Genomic DNA, 14052 nt, shown 5'->3' with positions numbered 1-14052 from the left:
GGATTGTGGTTATTGTCAGGAAACAAACCATGTGGATTGTTGTTATTGTCAGGGAACAGACCATCATGTGGATTGTTGTTATTGTCAGGGAACAGACCATCATGTGGATTGTGGTTATTGTCAGGAAACAGACCATCATGTGGATTGTGGTTATTGTCAGGGAACAAACCATCATGTGGATTGTGGTTATTGTCAGGGAACAAACCATCATGTGGATTGTTGTTATTGTCAGGGAACAGACCATCATGTGGATTGTTGTTATTGTCAGGGAACAGACCATCATGTGGATTGTGGTTATTGTCAGGAAACAGACCATCATGTGGATTGTTGTTATTGTCAGGGAACAGACCATCATGTGGATTGTGGTTATTGTCAGGGAACAGACCATCATGTGGATTGTGGTTATTGTCAGGAAACAGACCATCATGTGGATTGTTGTTATTGTCAGGAAACAGACCATCATGTGGATTGTGGTTATTGTCAGGAAACAGACCATCATGTGGATTGTGGTTATTGTCAGGGAACAGACCATCATGTGGATTGTGGTTATTGTCAGGGAACAGACCATCATGTGGATTGTGGTTATTGTCAGGGAACAGACCATCATGTGGATTGTGGTTATTGTCAGGGAACAGACCATCATGTGGATTGTGGTTATTGTCAGGAAACAGACCATCATGTGGATTGTTGTTATTGTCAGGGAACAGACCATCATGTGGATTGTGGTTATTGTCAGGGAACAGACCATCATGTGGATTGTGGTTATTGTCAGGGAACAAACCACCATGTGGACTGTTGTTATTGTCATGTAACAAACCATCATGTGGACTGTGGTTATTGTCAGGGTACAAACCACCATGTGGATTGTGGTTATTGTCAGGGAACAGACCATCATGTGGATTGTGGTTATTGTCAGGGAACAAACCATCATGTGGACTGTTGTTATTGTCAGGGAACAGACCATCATGTGGACTGTTATTGTCAGGGAACAGACCACCATGTGGACTGTTGTTATTGTCAGGGTACAAACCATCATGTGGATTGTTGTTATTGTCAGGGAACAAACCATCATGTGGATTGTTGTTATTGTCAGGGAACAAACCATCATATGGACTGTTGTTATTGTCAGGGAACAAACCACCATGTGGACTGTTGTTATTGTCAGGGAACAAACCACCATGTGGACTGTTGTTATTGTCAGGGTACAAACCACCATGTGGACTGTTGTTATTGTCAGGGAACAGACCACCATGTGGACTGTTGTTATTGTCAGGGAACAGACCTCCATGTGGACTGTTGTTATTGTCAGGGAACAGACCACCATGTGGATTGTGGTTATTGTCAGGGAACAGACCACCATGTGGACTGTTGTTATTGTCAGGGAACAAACCATCATGTGGATTGTGGTTATTGTCAGGGAACAGACCACCATGTGGACTGTTGTTATTGTCAGGGAACAGACCACCATGTGGATTGTGGTTATTGTCAGGGAACAGACCATCATGTGGATTGTGGTTATTGTCAGGGAACAAACCACCATGTGGACTGTGGTTATTGTCCTGGAACAAACCACCATATGGATTGTTGTTATTGTCAGGGAACAAACCATCATGTGGACTGTTGTTATTGTCAGGGAACAGACCACCATGTGGATTGTTGTTATTGTCAGGGAACAAACCATCATGTGGATTGTTGTTATTGTCAGGGAACAGACAACACTCGGGGTTGTCACTTCTACAATGGAGGTCGGACAAAGGAATTTCGCCGGAAGCAAAACCCGACGAACGTTACAACGCATGCGCAGTGTGCTGAGCGACCTGTTGGTGATGAAGAGCCCTCTGGTGGTGTTTGTGGCGCTGTTGGCTTACCTGCCCCTGCCCCTCATCGTGGAAGGGAAGGTAACTGTGGAGAGTACATCTCCGCCATAGCACACAGTGTGGGCAGAGTTTCGTCAAGTGATGGTATTACGTAACGTAACGTTTCACATAGCAATGAACCATTGTGTTTTTTGATGAGTGCAAAATTGGGGAAATTATAAAGACAACGTTTCACCAAATACTGGACCAATGATGTTGGGCTTTATTGTTGTTGTTGTCATTGTTGTTGTTGCTTTGTGTGCCGTGTGTTTTGTAGGTTTGTTTATGCGTTGTTGTTGTTTTTTTTACGGAGCAGTATCTTTAGAAACGTACATAGGTAAAGTTTCGTACAGTTTCAGTTTCAAGATGTCAGAGCGTGTGGAGTTTTCCATATACGCTACCCCACATCTGTTGTGAAAAAAGTGTCGTTTTATTAAATCAGCTTATGCCTGATCTTCTCATAAACCCCGACAGTGCACTTACCAGGCTGTTTCACACAACAGTGGACCAGTGTATTCTGATGGAGTACTGTCTTGTAAAATAACACACCACAACACCGCATCACAACACACCACACCACATCACAAACACAACAACAAACACAAACACACCACACCACACCACACCACAGAACACCATAACACAACTCAACACACCACAACACAACACAACACCATACCACACCATATCACACCTGACTCGGTTCCAGCAGCGTCACTGTGGCTACAACTCAACACAACACACAACACCACACCACACAACACAACACAGCTCAACACGACACATAACCACATACCACCACATAACACAACACAACACCACACCACAACACTGCACCACAACACAACACACCTTCACCTTCACCTTCACCTCTCCCGTAGTCTGGGTTCAGACCGTTGGGGCACCGCTGCTGACCTGGCCACCACCCCTCTCCACTCTTCACGGTTTTCTGATTTCCTCAGGGCGTCACCGAGCGTCAAGCCTGTCCACCCCCGGATGTTGTCTTCCCATCTCTTCTTCTGCCGTCCTCTCCTTCTGCCTCCTTGTACGGTGCCTTGCAGGAACGTTTTGGCAAGACCAGATGATCGGGAGATGTGTCCATACCACCTAAGTTTGCGTTTTTTCACTATGGACAGAAGGTCTTCGTAGGGTCCAATACTTTGCTTGATTCTGTTCTTCACTTCCGTGTTAGTGATGTGGTCTCTGTAGGAGATGCCAAGTAGTCTACGAAAGCATCTCATCTCGACAGCTTGGATTCTTCTCTCGATGTCTGCAGTCAGGGTCCAAGTCTTGCAGGCGTAGAGCAATATTGATATAACCAGGGAACGCATCAGTCTGATTTTTGAGCTGAGAGCGATGTTTTTGTTGGTCCAGATGGTGTTCAGCTTGTTGAGTGCCGTTGTTGTTTGGGCAATTCTCGAGAGTACTTCTGGTTTAGATCCTTCATCTGACACGATTGCTCCCAGATATTTGAAGCTGTGGACTGTTTTAAGCTTTTCGTCGTTGACTTTGATGTCAATGCTGATGCCGTTGGTGTTGTTAGTCATCAGTTTGGTTTTCTCCGCACTGATTTGCATTCCATACGATGTGGAGGCTTTGTCTAGATGTTTGACCAGGCTTGCCAGTTCTTCTTCTTTTCCAGCCAGTCCATCAATGTCGTCGGCAAAACGTAGGTTTGTGATTGTTCTGCCGCCTATGCTGACTGTTCCTACATGCTCTTCCAGTGCGTCAGTCATTATTCTTTCTAAGAAGATGTTGAAGAGTGTTGGGGAGAGTAGACAGCCTTGTCACACTCCGACTGTGGTTCTGAACCAGTCCCCGATGCTATTGTTGAGGTAGACGGCGCTGGTGGCTTTGTCATAGAGGTGCTGTATCAGTCTGATCAGGTTGGCGTTGATGTTGTACAGATTCATGGTAGCCCACAAAGCTGCATGCCAGACCCTGTCAAATGCCTTCTTAAAATCAATGAAGACGTGGTAGAGGTCTTGTTGGTGTTGATGGTACCTCTCACATAGCAACCTCAAGTTGAAGATTTGTTCAGTTGTGCTCTTTCCTGGTCTGAAACCTGCCTGTTCTTCAGCAATGATGTTTTCTGCTTGTGGTTTCAGTCTGTTAAGCAGGATCTTCAACATGACTTTGCTGGGATGACTAATCAGGCTGATGGTGCGGTAGTTTTGACACTGCTGGAGATTGCCCTTTTTGGGAAGGGTGATGATCAGTGATTGTGTCCACGGTGTGGGCCATTCCCCTGTTTGCCAGATCTTGTTGCAGATTTTCAGTAGCACATCTATCATAACTTCACCCCCTGCTTGGACCAGTTCTGATGGGATGTTGTCCACTCCTGCCGATTTCCCTTTTTTCAGCGATGCTATTGCTGCCTCTATTTCTTCACGGAGTATGGGGTGATTACTGTTATCAGTGGCTGGTGGAACATTCAGTATTGTTGGATCACCTGTGGTCTGTGTGTTGTATAGCTCTGAGCAGTATTCTGTCCATCGCTTTAGGATGTCTTGTTCTTCTGTTAGACATTTTCCATCCTTGGTCTGGATGTTGGACATAGTTCTACCTTGCCTTGTGTTGGTAAGTTCTTTCACAACTTGGTAGGCTTCTTGCTGTTGTTTCTTGTCAGGTTTTCCTCTATGTCCTGGCATTTTCCTTCAATCCAATTCTCCCTTGCCTTCTTCATGCTTCTCTTGAAGAACACACCACAACACAAAACACAACACCACACCACAACACTGCACCACACCACATCACAAAACACAAACACAACAACAAACACAAACAGACACACCACACCACATCACGAAACACTATAACACAACTCAACACACCACACCACACCACACCACACCACACCACACCACACCTGACTCTGTTTCAGCAGAGTCACTGTAGCTGCAACTCAACACAACACACCACACCACACCACACCACACCACACCACACCACACCACACCACACCATACAGCACAACACAATCCAACACACAACACACAATACACAACACAAAACAACACACCACACCACGCCACACCACACCACAATACACAACATCACACAGCACCATAACACAACTCAACACTACACAATACAACACACACCCCACCCCACCATACCACACACCACACCACACCCCATCACACCCCACCACACAACACAACATAACACAACACACCACACCACACCACACTACACAACACAACACAACACAACACACCACACCACACCACACTACACAACACAACACAACACAACACACAGCACACCTGTCCCTGTTACCGGAACGTCGATGTGGCTTCAACATCTTGTCTTCCTGTGTTCCAGGAAAGTCGTTATGGCTACAGTACAACACCACACCACACCACCACTCCACACCACACCACACCACCACTCCACACCACACCACACCACACCACACCACACCACACCACACCACACAAAACCACACCACACCACACCACACCACACCACACCACACCACCTGTCTTCCTGTGTTCCAGGAGAGTCGTTGTGGCTACAATACAACACCACACCACCACACCACACCACACCGCACCACACCACACCACACCACACCACACAACACCGCACCACACCACACCACACAACACCACACCACTCCACACCACACCACACCACACCGCACCACATCACACAACACCACACAACACCACACCGCACCACACCGCACCACACCGCACCGCACCACATCACACCACACCACACCACACCACACCACACCACACTACACCACACCACACCACACACCACCACACACCACCACACCACACCACACCACACCACACCACACCACACCACACCACACCACACCACACCACACCACACCACACCACACCACACCACACCACACCACACCACCTGTCTTCCTGTGGTCCAGGAGAGTCGCTGTGGCTACGTGCTGCTGGTGATGGCCACCCTGTGGCTGACAGAGGCAGTGTCCATCCACACACCACACCACACCACACCACACCACACCACACCACCTGTCTTCCTGTGTTCCAGGAGAGTCGCTGTGGCTACGTGCTGCTGGTGATGGCCACCCTGTGGCTGACGGAGGCCGTGTCCATCCCCGTGACGGCCCTGCTGCCCGTCATCCTCTTTCCCATCGCCGGGGTCCTCACCGCAGCAGACGTCGGTCGCAGCTACCTCAGTGTGGGTGCCTGCTACAGGACTCACTGTGGTGGTGATGTGGTGGTTGTGGTTGTAGTTGTAGTAGTGGTGGTGGTGGGGTGGTGGTGTGTGCCGCTCTCTTCTCACTGACTCGTCTGTGGTGGTGATGATGGTGGTGGTGGTGGTAGCTGTAGCAGTGGTGGTGGTTTGTTTTTAGCACACTGTCGTTTTGATATAAAAAGCGGTGATACTCCATCACCAAATACTTGATTAGTACACTGTCATTTGGATGAGAGAGGGGAAAAAAGCCAGTGATAGTTCACCACCAAATATGGTCATTAGTATTCCATAACATTGATATAAAAAGCGGTGATAATACATCAACAAGTACTGATTTTAGTAGCCTACACTATCGTTTGGATATAAAAAGCGGTGCTAATTCATCACCAAATACTGTGATCAATAAACTAACGTTCAAATATAAGAAGTGGTGATAGAGCATCACCAAAGATGGTGATTAGTCTGCTAGTGGAGTGATGGCCAAGTGGTAACGTGTCCGCCTAGGAAGCGAGAGAGTTTGAGCGCACAGGTTCGAATCCCGGCACAGTCGCCAGTATTTTCTCCCCCCCCCCTCCACTAGACCTTGAGTGGTGGTCTGGGACGCTAGTCTTTCGGGTGAGACCGGCGATAAACCGAGGTCCCGTGTGCAGCATGCACTTAGCGCACGTAAAAGAACCCACGGCAACAAAATGGTTGTTCTGGCAAAATTCTGTAGAAAATCCACTTCGATGGGAAAACTTTTTTTTTTTTAACTGCAAGCAGGAAAGAATACCCCCCACAAAAAAGGGTGGTGCGCTCAGTGTGTAGCGACGCACTCTCCCTGGGGAAAGCAGTCCGAATTTCACACAGAAAAATCTGTTGTGACAAAAAAAGAGTAATACAGTGCAATACAATACAATACAATGCAATACAATACAATACAATACAATGCAATACAGTACAATACAGTATCAGTATCAGTAGCTCAAGGAGGCGTCACTGCGTTCGTTCAAATCCATATACGCTACACCACATTTGCCAAGCAGATGCCTGACCAGCAGCGCAACCCAACGCGCTTAGTCAGGCCTTGAGAAAAATATTAATTAATTAATTGATTAATTAAAATAAAATAAAATAAAATAACTTTTTTTTAGATAAATAAATAAATAAAAATAGAATAAAATAAAATAACCCCCAAAAAAGTTTTTTGATAAATAAATGAAATAAATAAATAATAATAGATAAATACATAAATAATTATTTTTTAAATACATAGATGAATAAATAAATAAATATTAGATAAATACAATACTAGATAAATACAGTACAATACAAAGTAAGGTATAAACGTTCTTTCAAATCGCTGATAACGATGACAGAACACGTCCCTGCTGTTCATCGGAGGTCTGGTGGTGGCCATCGGGGTGGAGGAATGCCATTTGCATAAACGGGTGGCCTTGACCGTGCTCAGACGGGTGGGGGCGGACCCGAAATGGTGAGGGATGTTGGTGGGTGTGGGTGTGGGTGAGAGAGAGAGAGAGAGAGAGAGAGAGAGAGCATGTTTATGTGTGTGAGAGTGAGTGTGCATGTGTATGTGTGTGTATGTTTGCGTGTATATTTGTTTGTGTGTGTTAGTGTGTGTGCGCGCGCGCGTATGTGTGTGTATGTGTGAGAGAGAGAGGGAGTGTGTGTGTGTGCGTGTGTGTGTGTGTGAGAGAGAGAGAGAGAGAGAGAGAGAGAGAGAGAGAGATAGAGAGTGCATGTGTGCATGTTTGTGTGTGAGAGTGAGTGTGCATATGTGTGTGTGTTTGCGTGTATATTTGTGTGTGTTAGTGTGTGTGTGCGCGAGTGTGTGAGAGATAGAGAGGGTGAGTGTGCATGTTGTGTGTGTGTGTGAGTGAGAGTGCATGTTTGTATGTGTGTGTGTGTGTGTGTGTGTGTGTGTGTGTGTGTGTGTGTGTTGCATTTGATTGGGTTCGTACAAATATGGGATTAAGAGGAGGAGCGCATGTACTTTCCTTTCCGTGAGATCTGTCTGTCTCTGGCTGTCTCTGTCTCTGTCTCTGTATCTCTGTGTACATCTCTGTCTGTCTGTCCGTCTCTAACTGTCTGCCTCTGTCTGCCTCTGTCTGTCTCTGTCTATCTCTCTCTGTCCGATATAAAATGTACACAAGTGTGAATTCATTGTGTCCTCTGTGTAATAACGAAAATGAAGAGGAAAGACATTTTCTGCTGTGTTGTCAGGCTTATCGTGATTTACGTATTACGTACATTCCACTGAAGTATTGTCAGGATCAGTCCGTATTCCGGACTGCGTTGCTCATGGCAACTCGAAATGAACCAACAGTAAGGAATGTGTGTATGTATTTATACAAAGCCTTTAAGAGACGCACCATTCTGCTTAGCTGAATCAACTAGCTGCTTACAGAGTGCTTTTGTGATGCCTTCTGTCAGTATATTACTGTTTCAATGAGTTACTCTGCAAATTCGTGTAAATTATTCACAAATACTGTACCCCATTCAGAAGGGGCCATGGCCTATACTGATTAAACATTTCGAGTTCAAGTTCGAGCTGTCTCTCTGTGTCTGTGTCTGTCTCTCTGTCTGTCTGCCTGTCTGTCTGTCCAGCTGTCTTTCTGGGCTGCCTGTCTGTATTGACGTATATTCTATGTATGTATATATGTATGTATGTGTGCGCGCGCCCAGGATCATGCTGGGATTGATGTTGCCCACGTGGTTCCTCTCCATGTGGATCTCCAACACCGCCACGGCCTCCATGATGATTCCCATTGTAGAGGCCGTCCTAGTGCAGATCCGGCACGCCTCAGGTACTACTGTAGTGCACCTGTACTCCGTACTGTAGTACACATGTATTTATGTCGCTTAGTACTGTAGAACAAATGTAATCACGTCATTTAGTACTGTAGTACACATATACTCATGTCACTTAGTATTGTAGTACATATGTACCTACTGTAGCGCACGTATGCTTATGTAGAGGACATCCTCGTGCAGATCCGGCACACCTCAAGTACTACCGTAGTACACCTGTGCTCTGTAGAGTGGTGCACCTGTACTTATGTCACTCAGTGCTGTAGTACACCTGCACTCATGTCCAACACCGCCACGACCTTCATGATGATTCCCATCGTAGAGGCCGTATGGTGTAGATCCGACACGCCTCAGGTACTACTGTAGTGCACCTGTACTTATGTCCAACACTGCCACGATCTCCATAATGATTCTCATTGTAGAGGCCTTACTGGTGCACCTATACTCTGTACTGTGGTACACATGTACTTACGTCACTAGTACTGTAGTACACGTGTACTTATGTCCAACACCGCCACGGCCTCCATGAATTTTCCCATTGTAGAGGACGTCCTCGTGCAGATCCGGAACGCCTCAGGTGCTGTAATGCACCTGTACTTAGTACTGTAGTACACCTGTACTTAACACAAATGACTAGAAATTTCTCGGGATGATATATATATATATATATATTGTGCGAACGTTTTCAATATGGCTTCTATCACCGGAATTCTTAATCATAGGTTAAGTTCCCTTCTACTTATGAACCAAAAACAGCTGGAAGAAAATGTTGTTGGGTCATATACTTTAGTTTTTCGCTGTGCTCAGTGACTGTTTGTATTCCTTAACAGTTTGTGTAAGATCTGAAGAAATGAATGAAAATACTCCATGATGATAACCAACCTGTGTATAATCCAGCTGCTTGGCTGTTTCTGTCTGTCAATCTGTTTATACATGTTTTTTTCTGTTTTTTCTTCTTCTTTTTTTCTTTTTTGTTGTTGTTGTTTTTCTGTTTTTCTTTATAAATGTTCATAAAGATGTTGTTGTTGGTGGTGGTGTTGTTGTAGTAAGATGTCAAATAAACTAAAACCGTTATTTCATAGACCACAGCCAAGGTTCTGGCAGTAAAAGCGACACAGAGGGATCCACCCAGACGGAAGACGAACCTGATGAGAAGGTCACTTTTTTACCCAATAACCACACCCCGGCTGATCGCCACGAGGAGTCTTTCCGGGTAGAAATCCACCCGTCGAAGCCAGAGCCGTTGAAAAGGTATGTCTGTCTTTGTTCTTCTCTCTCTCTCTCTCTCTCTCTCTCTCTCTCTCTCTCTCTCTCTCTCTCTCTCTCTCTCTTCTTTTCTTTTTTAAACAAAGTAACATTCTGTCAAGTGATAACATATTTCAATAAACTTTTTTTTTCTTTTTCAATATAAGTTAAATAATAAACCACATCGATGGTTCCCTATGTGGACTTTCGGCCAATGGGACTGCGACAGACGAACCCGGATGTGGCTGTGTATTATGGGGGACTCGAAATGAGCGGCGTGGGAGAAATGCCACTGAAACGGCGGGGGTGGGGGAGGGGGGGGGTAGTTCCTCAGTGGTGTGTTTTTAAGTTTAAGTCGTAACGTTTTCATCAGCACGGAGATTTTTCAATGAGGTGCCATCGTTTTTTGGTGGGTTTTGTTGGTGGTGGTGGTGGGTTTTTTTGTTTTTTGTTTGTTTGTTTGTTTGTTTATTTGTTTGTTGTTGTTTGTTTGTTTTGTTGTTGTTTGCTTGTTTGTTTTGTTGTTGCTGTTTGTTGTTATAATTTGTTTGTTGTTGTTGTTTGTTTGGTTTGTTTTGTTGTTTGCTTGTTTTGTTGTTGTTGTTTGTTTGTTTTGTTGTTGTTATTTGTTTGTTGTTGTTTGTTTGTTTTTTGTTTTTGTTGTTGTTTTTGTTTTGTTTTTCTTTGTTTTTTTGTTGTTCTTTTTGTTGAGTTTGTTGTTTTTGTGGGGGGTTTTGGGGTTGTTGTTGTTGTTGTTTTTGGTGGGGTGGGGGGTGGTTGGTTGGTTGTTGTATGTTTTTCTCAGCACGTGAAGTTGCCACGTGACCCACGTGTGTGCAGGCCCTCAGGGGAGGCCCAAAGTCAGACCAGCAGCGAGAGGAAGAAGAACAAGAAGAAGAAGCTGCAGGAGGAGGAGGGGGAGGAGGGCGACCAGAAGGCCAGGGAGGCCCAGCACTGCAGACTGGCCAAGGCCCTCAGCCTGTGCATCGCCTACTCCGCCAACGTGGGCGGCATCGCCACCCTGACGGGCACCCCGCCCAACCTGGTGCTCAAGGGGCAGGTGGACATGTCAGTGCTCCCTGCCTTCTGCTTTGTCCTGGTGGTGGTGGTGATGGTGGTGGTGGTGGGGGGGGGGGTGGCGGTGGTGATGGTGGGGGTGGTGGTGGGGGTGGTCATATTGATCGTAATGATGATAATCATCATGATGATGATGATACTGTTTTAATCGTAGTGATAATAATGATGATGATGATGATGATAGTAATAATTGTAATGATGATCATCACCACCATCATGATAATGATGTTAAGAAGAAGAATGATGATGATGATAATAATAATAATGATAATAATTATAATAATGTAATGATGATGATGATGATAACAATTAGTATGATTATTATTATTTTTATTATTATTAATTTTTGTAAAACCCATATAAACAGAAACTGGAACGCTTTTTTATAATAATAATAATAATTGTTGTTATTATTATTATTATTGTTATCATTATATTACTATTGTAAAAAAAAAGCGTTCCAGTTTCTGTTTTATATGGGTTTTACAAAATGTATGTTTTTTTTATGATGGCTGGAAAAAGAACATGGAAATATATCATGGAACATTATCACCAAGATCATTCAAATTACATTTACTGATTCAGCGTACGATCTTTCACGTCGTTCACTTCCATGAATGCGTCCTGTCTTTCTGGGCAGTCGATGGTTCGGTGCTATGTATATTTCTTAATGTACACTTTGATCAATGTTTTGGGAGGATTGGTAAGTGGTTTGTGGGGGAGGGGGGTATTCAGTGTTCTATATATTTCTTGATATATACTTAGATAAAAGAAATGAACAAAGAATTAAGCATGGAGATGAAATAGTTAACAAATAGTAAAGACTGGTAACTCTCTGGAGAGAGTTACCAGTCTTTACTATTTGTTAATGTATACTTTGATAAATGTTTTGGGGGGATTTTCAAGTGGTCTGTTGGTTGTTGTTTTTTATTCAGTGTTCTATATATTTCTAAATATATATCCAGAAAAATGTTTTGGGGATTGTTAAGTGGTTTTGTGAGGGGGTGGGGAGGGGTTCGGGGGGGTTCAATTTTAAATCTTTCCTAAATGATCCTGACAATCATGTTTCAGGTTTTTCGACAAGTATGGCGGATCGTCCCCTCTGTCATTCGTGGAGTGGATGGGGCTGGGCGTCCCGCTGTCTCTGCTCCTGTTGGGGTTCTGCTGGCTGTGGCTGGTCCTCGTCTTCATGGACAGGTAGGGAGGTTCAGTGCTGTTGTTGGGGTTCTGCTGGCTGTGGCTGGTCCTCGTCTTCATGGACAGGTAGGGAGGTTCAGTGCTGTTGTTGGGGTTCTGCTGGCTGTGGCTGGTCCTCGTCTTCATGGACAGGTAGGGAGGTTCAGTGCTGTTGTTGGGGTTCTGCTGGCTGTGGCTGGTCCTCGTCTTCATGGACAGGTAGGGAGGTTCAGTGCTGCTGTTGGGGTTCTGCTGGCTGTGGCTGGTCCTCGTCTTCATGGACAGGTAGGGAGGTTCAGTGCTGCTGTTGGGGTTCTGCTGGCTGTGGCTGGTCCTCGTCTTCATGGGCAGGTAGGGAGGTTCAGTGCTGATGTTGGGGTTCTGCTGGCTGTGGCTGGTCCTCGTCTTCATGGACAGGTAGGGAGGTTCAGTGCTGTTGTTGGGGTTCTGCTGGCTGTGGCTGGTCCTCGTCTTCATGGACAGGTAGGGAGGTTCAGTGCTGCTGTTGGGGTTCTGCTGGCTGTGGCTGGTCCTCGTCTTCATGGACAGGTAGGGAGGTTCAGTGCTGCTGTTGGGGTTCTGCTGGCTGTGGCTGGTCCTCGTCTTCATGGACAGGTAGGGAGGTTCAGTGCTGCTGTTGGGGTTCTGCTGGCTGTGGCTGGTCCTCGTCTTCATGGACAGGTAGGGAGGTTCAGTGCTGCTGTTGGGGTTCTGCTGGCTGTGGCTGGTCCTCGTCTTCATGGGCAGGTAGGGAGGTTCAGTGCTGATGTTGGGGTTCTGCTGGCTGTGGCTGGTCCTCGTCTTCATGGACAGGTAGGGAGGTTCAGTGCTGTTGTTGGGGTTCTGCTGGCTGTGGCTGGTCCTCGTCTTCATGGACAGGTAGGGAGGTTCAGTGCTGCTGTTGGGGTTCTGCTGGCTGTGGCTGGTCCTCGTCTTCATGGACAGGTAGGGAGGTTCAGTGCTGCTGTTGGGGTTCTGCTGGCTGTGGCTGGTCCTCGTCTTCATGGACAGGTAGGGAGGTTCAGTGCTGCTGTTGGGGTTCTGCTGGCTGTGGCTGGTCCTCGTCTTCATGGACAGGTAGGGAGGTTCAGTGCTGCTGTTGGGGTTCTGCTGGCTGTGGCTGGTCCTCGTCTTCATGGACAGGTAGGGAGGTTCAGTGCTGCTGTTGGGGTTCTGCTGGCTGTGGCTGGTCCTCGTCTTCATGGACAGGTAGGGAGGTTCAGTGCTGTTGTTGGGGTTCTGCTGGCTGTGGCTGGTCCTCGTCTTCATGGACAGGTAGGGAGGTTCAGTGCTGCTGTTGGGGTTCTGCTGGCTGTGGCTGGTCCTCGTCTTCATGGACAGGTAGGGAGGTTCAGTGCTGTTGTTGGTGTTCTGCTGGCTGTGGCTGGTCCTCGTCTTCATGGACAGGTAGGGAGGTTCAGTGCTGCTGTTGGGGTTCTGCTGGCTGTGGCTGGTCCTCGTCTTCATGGACAGGTAGGGAGGTTCAGTGCTGCTGTTGGGGTTCTGCTGGCTGTGGCTGGTCCTCGTCTTCATGGACAGGTAGGGAGGTTCAGTGCTGCTGTTGGGGTTCTGCTGGCTGTGGCTGGTCCTCGTCTTCATGGATAGGTAGGGAGGTTCAGTGCTGCTGTTGGGGTTCTGCTGGCTGTGGCTGGTCCTCGTCTTCATGGACAGGTAGGGAGGTTCAGTGCTGCTG

General features: G+C 46.4%; 1 protein-coding gene across 2 annotated transcripts in view; it reads left to right on the top strand.

The window, feature by feature from the left end:
• The window catches only part of LOC143274713 (Na(+)/citrate cotransporter-like), a 33115-nt gene that overhangs the window by 4452 nt on the left and 14611 nt on the right, over positions 1–14052 (top strand). For both annotated transcript variants that reach the window (XM_076578618.1, XM_076578619.1), the window contains exons 2-8: positions 1706–1898; positions 5883–6032; positions 7409–7524; positions 8736–8857; positions 9944–10112; positions 10947–11174; positions 12255–12380. In XM_076578618.1, the coding sequence (XP_076434733.1) occupies positions 1740–1898; positions 5883–6032; positions 7409–7524; positions 8736–8857; positions 9944–10112; positions 10947–11174; positions 12255–12380 (1070 nt within the window). In that variant the 5' untranslated portion in view covers positions 1706–1739. The remainder of the gene's footprint in view (positions 1–1705; positions 1899–5882; positions 6033–7408; positions 7525–8735; positions 8858–9943; positions 10113–10946; positions 11175–12254; positions 12381–14052) is intronic.

This window comes from Babylonia areolata, chromosome 29 (assembly GCF_041734735.1).
Source record: "Babylonia areolata isolate BAREFJ2019XMU chromosome 29, ASM4173473v1, whole genome shotgun sequence".
Taxonomy (NCBI): Eukaryota; Metazoa; Mollusca; class Gastropoda; order Neogastropoda; family Buccinidae; genus Babylonia; species Babylonia areolata.
Note: the sequence above shows the minus strand (reverse complement) of the source record. Positions and strands in the feature narration are given on the sequence as shown.